The sequence below is a fragment of the Coprinopsis cinerea genome (assembly GCF_000182895.1).
Source record: "Coprinopsis cinerea okayama7#130 chromosome 10 map unlocalized cont3.10, whole genome shotgun sequence".
Lineage (NCBI taxonomy): Eukaryota > Fungi > Basidiomycota > Agaricomycetes > Agaricales > Psathyrellaceae > Coprinopsis > Coprinopsis cinerea.
The window spans coordinates 1834782-1849948 of NW_003307535.1; the positions used below are offsets into that span (position 1 = coordinate 1834782).

At 52.9% G+C, this 15167-nt stretch overlaps 8 protein-coding genes across 8 annotated transcripts; 3 read left to right on the forward strand and 5 right to left on the reverse strand.

The window, feature by feature from the left end:
* Positions 1-136: 136 nt before the first annotated feature.
* On the reverse strand, positions 137-1571 carry CC1G_02170 (rhodanese domain-containing protein; the record flags this gene model as incomplete). Its single annotated transcript, XM_001834382.2, has 3 exons — positions 137-525; positions 584-1253; positions 1313-1571. 3 exons carry the CDS (start codon positions 1569-1571, stop codon positions 369-371), a joined length of 1086 nt encoding a protein of 361 aa, XP_001834434.1. The 3' UTR covers positions 137-368.
* Positions 1572-2299: 728 nt separating this feature from the next.
* On the reverse strand, positions 2300-4009 carry CC1G_02171 (organic acid transporter; the record flags this gene model as incomplete). Its single annotated transcript, XM_001834383.2, has 11 exons — positions 2300-2322; positions 2396-2610; positions 2671-2817; positions 2870-2980; positions 3056-3096; positions 3147-3249; positions 3491-3539; positions 3602-3621; positions 3676-3755; positions 3810-3937; positions 3985-4009. The coding sequence occupies 11 exons, from the start codon at positions 4007-4009 to the stop codon at positions 2300-2302; spliced, it is 942 nt and encodes a 313-aa protein (XP_001834435.2).
* Positions 4010-4261: 252 nt separating this feature from the next.
* On the forward strand, positions 4262-4973 carry CC1G_02172 (hypothetical protein; the record flags this gene model as incomplete). The annotated part of the gene is made up of 3 exons (XM_001834384.2): positions 4262-4333; positions 4389-4457; positions 4506-4973. 3 exons carry the CDS (start codon positions 4262-4264, stop codon positions 4725-4727), a joined length of 363 nt encoding a protein of 120 aa, XP_001834436.1. The 3' UTR covers positions 4728-4973.
* A 2350-nt stretch (positions 4974-7323) lies between these two features.
* CC1G_02173 (hypothetical protein) lies at positions 7324-7811 on the forward strand (the record flags this gene model as incomplete). The annotated part of the gene is made up of 2 exons (XM_001834385.1): positions 7324-7567; positions 7765-7811. The coding sequence occupies 2 exons, from the start codon at positions 7324-7326 to the stop codon at positions 7809-7811; spliced, it is 291 nt and encodes a 96-aa protein (XP_001834437.1).
* Positions 7812-9031: 1220 nt separating this feature from the next.
* On the forward strand, positions 9032-9482 carry CC1G_02174 (CoH1; the record flags this gene model as incomplete). Its single annotated transcript, XM_001834386.2, has 3 exons — positions 9032-9279; positions 9315-9382; positions 9436-9482. The coding sequence occupies 3 exons, from the start codon at positions 9032-9034 to the stop codon at positions 9480-9482; spliced, it is 363 nt and encodes a 120-aa protein (XP_001834438.2).
* Positions 9483-9994: 512 nt separating this feature from the next.
* On the reverse strand, positions 9995-10950 carry CC1G_02175 (hypothetical protein; the record flags this gene model as incomplete). The annotated part of the gene is made up of 2 exons (XM_001834387.2): positions 9995-10759; positions 10819-10950. 2 exons carry the CDS (start codon positions 10948-10950, stop codon positions 9995-9997), a joined length of 897 nt encoding a protein of 298 aa, XP_001834439.2.
* Positions 10951-11871: 921 nt separating this feature from the next.
* CC1G_02176 (hypothetical protein) lies at positions 11872-13738 on the reverse strand (the record flags this gene model as incomplete). The annotated part of the gene is made up of 6 exons (XM_001834388.2): positions 11872-12939; positions 13015-13066; positions 13125-13179; positions 13244-13454; positions 13523-13557; positions 13615-13738. The coding sequence occupies 6 exons, from the start codon at positions 13736-13738 to the stop codon at positions 12088-12090; spliced, it is 1329 nt and encodes a 442-aa protein (XP_001834440.1). The 3' UTR covers positions 11872-12087.
* Positions 13739-14295: 557 nt separating this feature from the next.
* Positions 14296-15095, reverse strand: CC1G_02177 (hypothetical protein; the record flags this gene model as incomplete). The annotated part of the gene is made up of 2 exons (XM_001834389.1): positions 14296-14967; positions 15024-15095. 2 exons carry the CDS (start codon positions 15093-15095, stop codon positions 14296-14298), a joined length of 744 nt encoding a protein of 247 aa, XP_001834441.1.
* Positions 15096-15167: the final 72 nt, after the last annotated feature.

Genomic DNA, 15167 nt, shown 5'->3' on the forward strand with positions numbered 1-15167 from the left:
GTTGGATCTGGATACGCCAGGGGTACGCTGATCGAGGTCGGATTCTCGGGAAAATGCATGATGGGCCAATCGGAGAAACTCACCACAAAGTGGAACATGGGATGCTATTGGGATCCTGGATCAAGTGCGAGTCCTGAGGTTAGCGAATGGATATTTGGATTCCTTCATTTCCTTTCTTACGAAGTCGTGCATGTACATGTGTACCAACAGACCTGGCTTTGTAGTTTTACTTTAGTTATCGTCATCGCAGAACGGGCGGAGGGAGAGGGCGGAAAACACAACCGTCTTTGCATTTTTCGCGACGTAGCAATATGCCTCTTCTACCCGCATCCCAACCACATACAGCCAATCAGGCGTCACGAGGCCACTCAGACGACCGAACCAGCAAGCGAAGCCAACGAACGGGGTTCAGGGCGGCTTCCTTCTGTGTCGATAGGAAGGCCGGCCATTTTCCACGCCTCAAATCCGCCAATGATATCCGTAGCATTGAGTAATCCCAGTTTATGGAGAGAGTAAGCCGCCAAGCTGGTTTCGAGGATCAATAACCAGCCAATAAGAAAGACGAACTTCGAGAGAGCCGCACCTGGAGGTATACCCTTCTTGGCAAAACACGATAACCCGCAGGTCGTATCTATCCGCAATAGCCAAACGGGCATCACATCGCGGATCCAGCCTCCACTCCAGCACGTTTCTCTCGATAACCAGCGACCCGTGTATCCCACCATGTTTCTGTCTCTGCTCCGTGGGGCGTATGTCGACCAAGAACGTGGGCGCGCTGACCTGGTTCTCCTTCAGCTCGCGCCAAGCCTCGATCGCTGTTATCCTCTGCAACTTTGAGCGTGCATCGGCGAGAATCTGGTCGATACCTCTGGAGCCTGGGGGAGGGAGGAGCGGGTCGATAGGTTTCCTCGCGGCCTTGCGCACGACGTCCCAGAGGGCTTTGTCGTCGTAGGAAGAGTTGCCTAGTTCTTGAATGACGGCTGACCATGCCTGGAGGTCCTCCCGGAAGGAAGAAACGATCCGCCCGACGAACTTTGATGATACGAGGAGCATGCCCCGCTGCACGAGGTCATCGGTTGCACCGACGACGAGGAGGCTTCCGGGGATCACCTCGGCGCTCGTCACAGACGACGCCAGCACGAAGAGGTACGAGGTGGATAACCTCAGCTGCTCGGTGATATTCGCTGCAATTCGACGCAGGAAATCCTCCTCGTTTCTCGAGTCGACGGACACATACACGCCAATTCGAACCCCTATTGGATGGTCCTCGATTCAGCTATCGCCCTCGTCGCTGCGAATGGGAACGACAAACCGTCGACGATCTCGGACTTGTTGATGCAACGAACTGCTATCTCTTGCGCGACCTGTTCTTGGACGTCGTTCAGGGTGCGGTACCCCGACCCCTCAGCGCTCCCACTCGTGGTAGCTGTCACCGTCGAGCCCGGGCGAAGCTTCACTCGTCGAGGACCAACGGCTTTATCGTCGATAGCGGTGGGTGGACCAGTGGTGCTGGAGACTTGGCTACCCTGTCTGGAGATCTGTGACCCGCCACTGTTGCGGTAGCCTATCATGTCGATAAGGGAAGCGGTTATTCGAGAACATTGGGGTTCGAACTCAGTGCCAGGCCTCTCGTGCTTCTGTATCGCGTCATGCCCGGACACTCGGATGCAATAAGATGTGATCTTGGGACTCAATCTAAGTCTTATCTTATATTGAGAGCGAGGGACGTCGGCAAAGCACGATGGTTGTATCCTCTCGCAGACAACGGAGAGGCCGACTCTGCCATGGGGCATGAGATTGGGGTTACCAGAAATGCAACTCTCCTCAGAGGCAGGCATGGCTCTTCAGAAAGGATATTGCAGTGCAAGAAGGGCTAATTTGGGAATAGACATAGCATTGAGACGACAGCTTGTCCATGGAGCGACAAAGAGGATCACTGGCTTCGAAGGCACCCAATGGCGGCGGAAGAGGTCAAAGAGAGAGGGACAAAAGCAAGAGTTGGACAAGGGAGGAGGGAAGAAAGAGATACGCGATGGTGGGCAAAGTGAGCTAATTGTCGTCGACGGTGAGCACAAGCTCGCATCGACCGGCATTGGAACATCACAATAAAATGAAGAGTTCTTATCGCGCAACAGTCCCACAAACTCCGTTCAAAGACAGGTATGCGCGTTGTCAATGCAGAGGTCGACACCAAAATCCATCAATTAGGGTATCGGGAAAATCCATCTAGGGCGGGACCAGCCAATCGCATCTATGAAACCAAAGCGAATACAAAATCCCAGACAGGGTCTAAATGCTTTTAGATATAAGGAGGGCCGAGGGCTACACATACGAAAAAAAGCCAGTCAGCATCAGAAAAAAAACAATCACGCTTAAAAAAGACACCATGACGCACCTTGTCGGAAGATACCCAGCGTGAACTCCACAACGAGCAGCAGCACACCTCCTCCCGGTGCCAGCCGGAGAACCTTGGGGATGAAACCCTTGTAGAGCGCAGCGACACCTTCTTCGCGCGCGATTTTGGCTAATGCAGGGTATGTCCAGTTGTATGCGGGGGCGACACCTGGGATACGTTCTGCTCCTTGGATTCGTGATTTGACAACGTCGAATCTATAGGGTTGTCGTGGTCAGACCTTTCAGACTCAGCTAAGGGGAGACTGGGAAACGTACGGTGTGTTCAGCACTGTTCCGGCGAAACCACCGATAGCACCGGACACGAAGTTGTTGAAGAGTTCGCTCTCCTTGCTCTGGGGCTTAGGGAGGAGTGCTTTGATTTGATAGATGGTACCGAAGTATCCACCATTCCAGTACACGTGTCTGAGGGGAAGGTTAAGCTTCTTCCTGCTGATCAGAGGGACAAGTGACCCACCTCCAGAACGTTGATTCCATTCCAGCGTACAAACCAAGAAGGCCTTCCTTGCGGATGACCTGTTTTACGACGTCCATTGGTCCCTTGTAGGTACTTGTCTTGTCCTGGAGCCTAGAGAGCAATTAGTAGGTTGCTTGGCATGAGGGGATACATGGAAACGATCATAAAATTTCAATATGGCCATACCTGATCTTGACGAGTTCGAATGGTACGACGACGAAGCTTTCCTGGATTGAAAGTCAGCATACCGCATTCACCACAAATAACTTGGACGTACGGTTGCTCCGGCGCTGGCTCCTGTTAGAACGGAGATGCTTTGGGTCATCTTGGCTTCACCGAACGCTTCGAGATATGTTTTTCCCCAGAAGTCATTTGCAGCACTGAAGGGGATCCGGGTAAGCTTCTGGTCAATAACTGCGGGGGTTTAAGGAGGTCAGGAGCGCGGAAAGCGCGTCAGCGCGTCCCACTGCAGGGCCTTAGACCTTCTGTAAGTGCTCAGAATATGAACAGAGCTCGGCAAACCGACTAGGGGTTTGGATTGATGGGGCATGCTCCGAACCGTTCGTCGACGCGCTCTCCAACACCTCCAGACCTCCCTCCGCAGACATACACAGTACTCACAATTTGACAGCACGCTTTGGTGCTTCCAGAAGCAGCGGGGGAACCAGGCCTGGGCAATTGCGAAGAGACTGTTATGACAAGGCAGATCCTAGCACTGAATCCCATCCGTACCACGATACAAACGACCAACACTGAGGACACGTCAGTACATTGTCTTGAAACAGTAAACACCATTCTTTACTCACCCTTCTTCCCTCACAATGGACCTGAACGTGCCCACAAGCCCCTGGGACTTGCCTGTATCGAGCTGGATTCGTGTTTTGACCTATCGTGTGCCATTAATTGACGGTGTTGATAACAATTGGCCGATTCAACATACAACATCTGTATAGGTCAGTCTCTCTATCCAGGTCCAACAAACGACCAACTTACCGAGGGGGTAGAAAGTCAGAATTTCAGAAATCCCCGCGATTGCTCCGGCGGCGAAGTTGGCAGCGAATGGCAGGGCTACAAGGCTGTTAGTTTCCAGCTGTATAGCAGAACAAATCCCCTACGCTTTGGCTTGTGTTCTGTGGCCATATCGTGGTCGTCGTCGCCGTCGTCGTCCTTGGTTGGTCTGTGATTGTCGTGGTTCAAGAACAAGTCGGCCTTTAGGGCCTGGGGTCACTGTGAAGCTCCGAAATCCGAATCTCGCGGGCACGTGGAATAGGGGCGCATGTGACGTGAACCGTGAACGTGATCCTGGCATGACTGTTTCGCACGCTGCAGGCCAGGCCCGAGTTCATCGTCGGCTTGGGCGTCGTCGTCGTCGTCGACAGCGACCACGCAACAATGGTCTACATCCAGTCCTGGCAGGAGTTCCAGGACGCTGCTGAGGCCTTGTATGCCAAATCGCCCAACCAGGTACGTCGCATTCTGCTCATCGGTCTCGATATGTCGCTGACATCGTCCACGACAGACTCGGTACTGTGTAAAATGGAAATCGTCAGAGGGAAAGCTGGTATTGAAAATCACAGACAATGTCACGGTGAGTACGCTGTCTTTGGGCTTTGGCAACGTTCTGAACGCCTACCAGTGCCTGAAATTCAAAACATATTCGTCGATCTTCTTGAATCGTTTCGAATCGCTGAATCTCTCCCTCATGGAGAAGATGCAGAACCGCCAGAGACCAAAGGAAGTCCCGGTTCCAGAGCCTCCAGCCGCTTCGGAAGCTACGACAGCGCCTAGCTCGACGGTACCCCAGTCGTCTGGTCCCAAATCCGGAGGTGTCAAGAAAAAGAAAGGCAAGAAGAAGTAGCGGAGAAGCTCGACAAGTCAGACTACAAGGGTCCTGGCAGATGTCGCTGCGAACAGCTGCACCCTCCAGCGTTCATCGTCAACAGTGTCTCTGGAATCTGGGACCTGCAACCAGCCCAGATCCGATCGCGACCAGGAGAACGAGCGCCAATTCCGCCGACCTCGATTGCCTCCTGATAGCAGCTCAACTGTACTGTTACTGTGACTCCTCGTCATCCACATCAAATACAACGAGTCCAATTTCCCGAATGGTCCACAAAGAGCTGCATAGCGCCAGCTTTTCTGTCAGAAGCGCGCCAGTCACCTCGGGAGGGTTCAGCTTCAGCACTCATGCATAGCTACTGATTATGACTCTGCTATGCACCAATGCCACACCTTTACTCGACTTTGGGAGGATTCGTTGGAATACTGTCCCGAATGCTTTATCCATGCGTGACCATCCTTGTGCATATATGTATTGGGACCCAGGTGAGAGTAAAGTTACCCTGTCCAAAGATAAGTATCTGATTTCTTACTGCTTCCCATTCGCGAAGCACCGTGAAGATGTAGCGAAGTACACAGTACCGCTCAGCTTCAAGGGCCGCGGTCGATAAGATAAGATTAGATCTCATTGCGACCTGCGTCCGAAAGTCCGTCCACTCCACTGTGCGACTACCGACGTTCTGCCCCGATCATGCACGCCCTCGGACTTCAGCCAGGGTGGATATCCGCGGGTGAAGCCTGCGGACAGCTTATTACCCGTATCCAACTCTCCCACAGTTACAGGGGCCAGGAAGACCTGACCAACGGGTACCTTCCCAACCAGCGACCACGATACTGCAGGTAGAAAGCGGGAAATCTTCCATTGTCTCGCACAGGGAGTGATCTCGTCCTACCTTCGCGATAGCAGCTTCAATGTCACGGAAAGCTCTCGCTTTCGCTGGAAGGACTGCCTGGAAGTTGGACGGCCCCGAGTCTCTTCGTTTCTGCGTCGCGGGGTTCTGCGCAGCCAGAACACCAGGAGCCTACCAATCCATATGGTCTTCTCTCCGAGCCCGCGTAACCTCTGGGCGGGTGCTTTCATATGACCCTACCAGGCGTCCACCGCTCTCGTCTCTACGGTCGGCGGTTTCTAACGCTGCCTCGAGTGCTCTAGCCTCCATTCCGAGAACTCGTGGCCTTCCTATGTCCACCCGTGTGACGTCGACCTTCTCTCTACTGACATACCCTGGTACTTGTCTAATGCGCCAATCGCTCCATCGTCCTTCTCATGGATGCCAGCGATTCAACCTCAGCGACACGTCCTAACAATACGTCGTTTAGCTTTGGAGTTTCCGTTGGTAAAAAGGTAGGGCTGACGTACTATGGCTATCGGACAGATCATTCTCTCCGTGCTAATATACTGTGCACTCCTCACCCTGCCACGGCGGTGTAATTGGAGGGCATTCTCGACACCGCAGATACCATTTGACAACATTTCGGGTATTCTCTATTCCCAATCTCGTCTTCGGGACGCACACCTGTCTGCCACTTGTCCATTAGCCTACGCAGAACCGTCCCACCGCCTCCTTATGGAAGTCAAATCCCCTCGGAATTGCATGTCATGGAGTGAGAGAGTTCCTTCAACCTTGATTGTCTTGCCTGTAGTCAGGGTCCTAACAAGTTTGGCACCGTGACATACATACTGATCCTCCCGTCCAAGCATTCCGGCCCAAGCAATCCGGTTTGGTTCGATTCTGATAATTGAACATCTTCGTCAAATATAGTGCGGGACAAGTACCGCACGGAAGCTCGCAGCAAGAACCGATCCGACCATGGGCGTCATATACCTTGAACAGTCGTCACTTCGCCATAGGGTACTGCTCTATTCATAGATCAGGTGCGTCAAGGACCCTGTTTCCTGTAGCGTTCTGTTCTTGTTCTGTCTTCGTACGTCCATGATTAGTTTGCAGTTCCATTTATGACAGCCATCTGCCTTCTCCGCGTCCTTCATTCTGCATTACTTATAGGTTCGTCTTCCTGTCTATTTGCAGCGTCTGTGGATTGCCAGAACACTCCCATCGCGTAAAAGGCACTTGGAGTGCGAATGGGGTTGCGATGTTTCGGAGGCGTTATCGGTAGAATTGGGGTACATGAGGTATGCAGGATCAGGCCCGTCTCTCAAAGAGGTGTAACTGGCCCGACTTGTGCTCTGACGGCAGTTTGCGCGAGGGTTTCCCCTAATATGTCTAATTGCGTGCATTGTAGATGCAGAGACGCCCCATCGGGGCTTGTCCGTCCCATTCTGATACAGGTGTTTGTGGAGGACGTCAACTCCTTTCTCGAAGTTCATCCCGCTCAACAACCCTGCGCTCCACCTCGACGCGACATGAGAGCACGTTCAGGAGAGTACAGTCTCTGTACCACTTTTCTGTGATCATCTCAGGTCATCTCCTCCGTCAAGCCCAGTTCTATCTTCCAACTCGTGTCGTTTGGAATGGAAGAGGACTCCTCAGTCGCTGGGATATAAGAACTAAGAGAACACCTCCGTCGATTCCTCACTTCGAACAAACCCGTTCAAAGTACCCAGTTCATCCAGCGCAGCAAGCACCCCCAGCCTACACTTTCACCTATCCACCATGCAATTCAAGACCCTCTCCACCCTCGCTCTCCTCGCTGCCACCGCCGCTGCCGGCCCCCTGGAAGCCCGCCAGAGCGGCGGCCAGTGCAACACAGGTCCCGTCCAATGCTGCAACAGCATCTCGAGCGCCAAGGACCCCTCCACTGCGTTGCTACTCGGTCTCTTGTCGTCCAGGATGTCAACATCCCCATCGGCATCATCTGCAGCCCCATTACTATTATCGGTCTCCCCGGAAACTCCTGGTAAGATCGCTTTTTGGGACTCAATTGAATTGGGATCGTCGTTTCTAATCTCGGTTTCGTTTCTTCTCTCACCCCGACAGCTCCACTCAGCCCGTTTGCTGCCAGAACAATAACTTCAGTAAGTACAGGCTCCAGAGCAGTCTTTTTCTCCTTTTCTTTTTCGTACAATGAACTAATGTGGCCTTTTTACTTCACAGACGGCATTGTCGCCATCGGGTGCACCCCCATCAACGTCAACGCCTAAATGCTCCCGGCAGCGGAGCCTCTTTAGCGTTCTGAGTTCGAGGATCTTTGCCCCGCGTGTATGCATGTTCGGATTTGGAGATGCTGCTATTCATAGTTGCTATTACCTCCGTCGTTCGATTTTCTTGTATGCTAGGTTCCGTTCTGGCAGTAGTCCCGTTTCCCCAGTCGCTCGTTTGGATTTGGAATGGACAGCCTTCGTATTTTGGGTTTTTCCTTGAACAACGTGTCCGAAGTGAGGTTCCTGGAAGCTCTTCGAGGGTCAGTTATAGCAGTGTGCGTCATAGTTGGGGATTAAGTGATAACAATCAGAATTGAGAGCAAAGTTTATCAGGACTTGAAGGCTGACGTCGTCCATACTCACTCTTTCCCTTCTGCTTTGAAACAAAACAAAACCGCCTCAGGGTCAGGCGCTGGCAGAACATCAACAAAAGTACCGTTTGGAGTGGGATGATGATGCTCAAAGAACCAATTGGCGTGAGACGCCAACTTTGATTTTGTATTTGAATATGTCGGAAGAAGCTTGCGCCTTGGAGCCCACGTGTGCAAGCCCATCCCGCCCCTGCAGCAGATCGTCGCACTATCCCCTCCATATGACGACGGCGCAGTCACTCTGAATCTTTCGAACCCAGCTCTCTGATACCCCAGAACCTGATCTCCCACTCACCTCATGGCTGTGGATTTTGACCATTACGGCCGACTCGGGCCTGGAGGGACGCGAGAACAACGACAAGCTGGAAGGACGATCCAGATGTACGGTAAATGCAGCGAGTCCATCGCGGGTATGTATGACGAAGAGGGTTGGCATCCAGTGCTGAAAATAGAACTGCATCTAGTAGCTTCTCTGTGGAGTGATAAACGAGTCGTTGTTGACGATAGCGCACAGACAACAGAGACTACCGCTCGGAAAATCTGTTGGTCTAGTGGATGAAACGTACCTCCTCTCGCCTTTCTACCCCACATACAATTGGCGCACTCCACCTAGACATGGGAAGGATGTGTATTGAATGCGCGAGGGTGACGACGCTGACCTCATTTACGACGCTTCGCCATGTTCGCCATGAACTCAAACCATAGTATTGAGGGATTTGAGCGGTACAATGCGCGTCCCAAAAAGCTATAAAAGCGCCTTCAATCCATCCAAATTCCTCACTCGAACAAGCTAAAAGTTCAAGTACCACCATATCCACAAGCCTCCTACTACTCTCAACTCAACTCAACATGCAATTCAAGGCTCTCGTCGCTCTCACTCTTGCCACCGTTGCCATCGCCGCCCCTTCCAACTTGGAGGCGCGCCAGGGCCAATGCAACACTGGACCCGTTCAGTGCTGCAATAGTGTCCAGAGGGCTGATAGCGAGGCCGCTTCCAAGCTGCTCGGTCTCTTGGGCATCGTCGTCCAGGACGTCAGCATCCCTATTGGTATCACTTGCACCCCCATCACTGTCATTGGACTCCCTGGAAACTCTTGGTTAGTCTATCTTTCTAAGCTCTGTATAATAATAGTGTACCCCCTCTTACCCTTCTACGCGGTAGCTCTACTCAACCCGTCTGCTGCAAGGACAACTCGTACAGTGCGTAACCCATTGACTTTCACCAAAAGAATTCTTACTGATTCGCATTGCAGAGGGTGTCGTTGCTATTGGATGCACCCCAATCAACATCAACGTCTAAGCACAATTTGTCTAACAAAGGAGATCCCTGCCAACTCAGTAGGACCTGGCTCTGGAGGGACTAGTTGCAGTTTGGATTACCGTTTGGGGTCTTCGTTGATCGTACCATTAGCTCTACTTCGTCTGTATATGTCGCCTTCCGGTTTTCTACCTCCTTTTACTTTCTCCTACCTGTCGCTATTCTTTACCAGACTCTACCGACGAATGCTACCAGATTATGATTTCTTTCGTTCGATTTTTCACCTTTCGAAGGTCGAGCTCAACCTTGAGATCAAATCCCAAACATTAACAAACATGATCGGCGCTTCTGCTCCATGCGTGCACCAGTTGAGCGCACCATGTCGATCCGTGCTTAGGATCGCATTCCTTGAAATGAGTACCCGGTCAAGAGTGTACAGTGATTAAAAAATACTGACTATTTAAACACAGTCCATCGTAATATACATAAGGGTATGTTCGAGCAGAGTGTCGACTAGAATCCAAGAAAAAAGTTTCCACTAGTCAAAGAGGTGATCAAGACTTCCCCTGCCTGATAGGTGTGGAGGTACTACTACTACCCTCTCCACTCAGTCCCGGGATAGGCGCGAGACTTTCCGAATACTGAGGAGGGAGCTCCACTACAGCCTCCTGCGCCTCCGAAATATCCTGGTGGACGACGACGCGCGGTTGCGATGGGCCCGGTGCAGATGACGATGATGAAGCTCCCGCGTCTGATTGAACGAGTTCTGCCTGAGGTCCATACGATTTCCGATAGAAAGGTGCTGAGCTGGGCCCGCCGGCTGAGTATTGGCTATTGGAGTAGGAGAGCGACTGTTGACGATCGTGCATGGATCCCGTTGTTGACGGCACGGGGGCGTAAGCATGGGATGTACCGTGGAAGAAGCCCTGAGTCGGGGACGTGTACCCCATGCCAGTTTCGTTCATCAACGGTTGTACAAACTGCACCGTCTTGGTACGCCTCCGCCTGATTACGAACACCCCAACGAGGATCCCCATAATCAGCATAACCACAGCACCTACAGCCGCGCCCGCAATGACGCCTACGCTTAGCCCTTCTCCGTCTTCCGAGTCCTTATTCCCAGCTCCACTGGCAGGTTTGAGGCAGGAGTCGTCGGTTGAGGAGCCCACCGTCATAAGGTCGGATACACCGCCGTTTCGCCCGTCGGAATCGGTCATGTAGAAAAGGACTGGCGTACCGGCACGCAGTGCCATGTTCCAGTTGAACGAGTCGTCGGTCTTGGGTTCTGTCACCTCGGACTCTCCGCCGGGGATGTATGCCTATCATAACATGGGGTCGTTAGGATAGAATCTATCGATGAAAAGCAGAAGAAACATACCCGAACGGTGACAGGCTTCGTAGCATTCGTGTACCCGGTGAAGATGAAGTCCCTGGATGCATCGATGAGACCTCCTCCATCATGGCAATGCACTCGAGAAAGTGGCGTACCCGCATTGTGTGAGTCGTCCATCCACTCTAAAAATGAAATCCACTCCTACAAGTCAAATATCAGTCCCACTTCTACCCAGAAAGAGGAAGTATAAAGACGTACTAGGCGTCCCTAAACACGCCGGATTCGACCCTCGCGGATTGACCATAACAGCCCGCTTAATCCCTCCCGAGGTGTCCCCAGTAGCATCCCCCATCGCCAGTATGGCATCCTTGCCAGCCTCAACCTCAAGTCTCTGCAACGTAAACTCTCCCTCCTGCGTTTCGGAGTTGAAACTCGTGTCCGGGATCGAGATGTTTTGTAGAGGACGGAGGGGGGTGATGATTAGTAGATGGAAGGGGAGCGTGCCACCTTTTGAGGTTATCGATTATCTGTGAGCAAACGCGCGCTTCGTTGGGAAACAAGAGGGATGAATCGTCGTACCGGCCCAGGTAACTGTGAGCTGCCCGCATTCCGTCGGATTTGTGCTGTTAAAGTCGAAGCCATACACGGATGTTGGGAGAATAGAGAATAAAGAGAATAAGAAGTATGTGAGCGGCAGCAGCATGACCTTCGCCCAGTTTTAGCCTTCAGATTGGTGGGTGTCTGTGATGGAGCTTGGAAGAGGGTGTATAGTCACAACACACGTTGTAAGGGGTGACTACCGCTGTAATTCCCAACACGGCCACTTCCAGGCGGGCAGTCCCCGTCCGCGGGATCACCCATGATTCCATCTATCCTCGAACACACCCAATCCTCGAGGCAAGGCAGTACACAGGGACGTTGATTGCCATCGATACCCACCACAAGCAACTGATCACATCCCGTCCTAAGTCCTTGATACACCGTGAAACCCGATCGATACACGAGGTTAACGTCTCAATTAGCGCCCGTATTCAATGTGTGGCACTGTGCACCGAGCCGACGGCGCTGATCCAAGTCTTAGAGGCCGCATCAGAAATATAGTAGCTAAACGACAAGATAGGCTTCGTAAGGAGTAGAATACAGTGAGTCATGACATGACAAGAGTCGTTACCAAGCTCGTCAAAAATCAGAACTTCGAGGGCAACGTACAGAAATGCTACACTACAGTTCGTACTTCCCAGAAAAAAGGGGGTATGATTTCATAAATAATCTCGTTAGCATCATGAGCGAACGTTCCAGGTCATCTAGATTCCACTACGACTTTCCAGCCCCAACCGGGGTCGAAGACCCTTCCCCCAGACCCTGAATAGGCGGTCGACTATCCGAATACTGAGGGGGGAGCTCCTCAACCGCATTAGAGCTCTCCGTAATGTCAGAATGCACAATAACACGACCCGACTCCGAAACCTGTCCATGAGCGAGAGGATACTGCGACCCCCTCGAGCCCGAGCCTGACGAAGCCTGATACGACACATCGCTCGAGGCATAGAACGAGTTATGTCGGTCGCTGGGGTTGTGGTAGCTCGACGGCGGAACACCGTGGCCGCCTCTATCCTTGACAAAGATTTGTCCAGCCGCCATCTGCGAAGCCGCAAAACTCGCATTGGAGGAGTCGTGCGGTGGGCTGCTCGCCGTGAACGTGCTCTGCCTGTAATCCGGCGAGGCAGGACCACTGGGACTCGGCGAGTATGCACTGGCACCACCAGTGAAAGCTCCATGCGCACCATGCGCACCTCCTTCCTCCATCAGTGGCTGCACGATCCCCTTGGCCTTCGGGCGTCGAGAAAAGTATACAGCGAGGAAGACGGCTATAGCGAGCGCCGCAGCGCCTCCGACAGCGCCTCCAACGATGGCTCCAACCGGCGCTCCACCTCCGTTTTTATCGTCGTCGTCCGAATCGCCACTGCTGTTATTACCCCGGTCTGCGAGGCACGAGTCGTCGCTGGACGCACCGACGGTGTACAGCTGCGAGAGGCCGCCGTTCCTGCCATCCGCATCCGTCATCCAGAAGGTTATAGGCGTGCCCGCGGGTAGCGCGAGTTTCCAGGTGAAGGAGGAGTCTGCTTTGGGTCCGATCATGAGTGACTCGCCGCCGGGGACGAAAGCCTAGTACATATTTTGCGGTGAGTGGTGTTGGGAACTTCAGGGAGAAGGAGGAGGAGGATGTGGATGTGGACGTACGTAGACGGTGACTGGTAATCGTGCATCTTGGAAGTCGGTGAATATGAGATCTCTTCAGAAGAAAGTTAGATTTAATAAGAAGACACAGAAGACAAAGGACAACTCCGTACTGGCACTGCTCAATCAACTGTCTCTGACTACCCCAGGACCAGTAAAAGTCATGTTCTATCCTCAAGTTAAATAAAACCAAGTATCTCGCAAGGATATTATGTGGATACAAAAAACGTACCAGACTCCGTCAAGTTGCAAGCCTGACTACCAGACTGCCTCGGGCCCACAGTCATAGATTGCGTGATACCGCCCGTCGTCAAACCCGTCGAATCCGACATTGCGAGCGCTATCATCCGACTTGCTCGGGAAGTCATCGGCGTCGAAAAGGTTCCCTTCCCATCGACGAAATTGGAGTCTGGGATCGAGATATTTTGTAGGGTCCCTCCATACTACAATAGGTCATCAAGTGTCAACAGAACATTGCATGGTCAGTGGACTCAGGAAAGAAGTGACTCACAGGGATCTTCATGAGATGGAAGGGCGGCGTTCCTCCTGCCAAACAGTTTGTCAACGTCCGTCGATTTACAGAGCAGAATATTAGGGACTCACCTTCCCATTCCACAGTCAACTCTCCGCACTCGGTGGGGGCACTATACGTAAACGTAAATCCACGGGCGACATGCGCCAGGCTCGACGCTGCCAGCAAGGCCACGACGGTGACGAGCGGCGCCATCAGTGAGGGATGCAGAGGGAGGGTAAGAGGAAAGAACCGGCGGATCCAGGGCTACGAAGGCACCCTGTTATGTATTTGAGAGACCTCCAACAAGCGAGGATCAGGGTCGTCACATGTACATACACACTGCCCGGGACGAACTGACCATTGATTCACGTCAGAGATTAACGCCAAGGAGCGCTCGCTGCACCTTTGAAACGCAGAAACGCATTCAATCCCGGCCGGCAACGATGGGGTATCGAAAACATAGCCTCAATAGAAGTGGGAGTTACGTCCTTGGGCGCTACGCCCGAAGCTCCATCTGAATCACATCCCTCCGACACCGGGATGCCTCCACATGTCCCAGGTGACAGGAATGCCAACTAGCGCCCAACACTGCACCACGGGAGGCCTTCATCCCATAAAGGTAGAATAGAATCGCACCAATGGCAACCAATTGCAAGTCGAATAAACTGTACAAAAAAGTAAGTAGATCGTGAATAATAGTATTCATAACAGTCCATTCGTAACCCAAAATGCAAAGCAAAGAAAGCGGTCACCACCTCAAGCCTCAAGCCTCAATCCAAACCGAGTCCGAGTCCAGCAGCGTTGACGCTAGCAGCATGAGCGACGAGTGCTTCGCGGTCTGCGGCAGTGAATCCCGTATCGCCAGGCTGAGGGTCGCTGGTGCCAGGGCCAGGGTCCCCGCTGGCGTCCGGGAAGAGGGTAGGGATATCGTCGGGGCTGGGGAGACCAGGAGGCGGTGTGGGTGCTGCATCCGGAGGCGGCGCCGCTGCATCAGTCGCGCTCCGGGTAGGCTCGTCCACCACCCCGCCGCCCCCGACTTGTTCCTCCCCGCCCGCTCCTCCCCCTCCCGTCGGCTGACCCCCAGCATCCGGTGCACCTCCCTGCTCGTCTCCAACCGGTACTCCATTGTCGCCGTTATTGTTATTGTCGTTCTTGCTGTTCCGGGACCCGACGACGCCCCCCACAACCGCCGCAACGATGACAGCCACGGCGACGACGCCGATGATGACTATCCCCTTCGTCGTCCGCCAGAACAGTTTGGGTTTGGCTGGTGGTGCCTGCGCTTCGAGTACACTAGGTTCGCGGGACGCGCCGTCCGTATTCGTATTCGTATTTCCTCGTTGGGGTGTCGGCGGATGTGGTGTGGGTGCGGAGTTACTTCGAGATGGTGGTTGTAATAAAGGCTTTTCCGATTCTTTCAGGATATCTGTGCTGTATCCTTCCTAGATAGACCAACTCTTTAGCTTTGCAGGTACGTTTGGGCTGAAACGGAGCGCACCTGGATAGCCCGTTTGTCGACTTCAGGAGCTGATTTCAGGAGGCTTGCATCGTATGAGGATGAAGAAGCCATGTCGTAGTATCCAGGTTAACTTGGACCCCAAAGTCGCAGACTAGGCGTCCAACAGTCGTATCGTCGACCAAA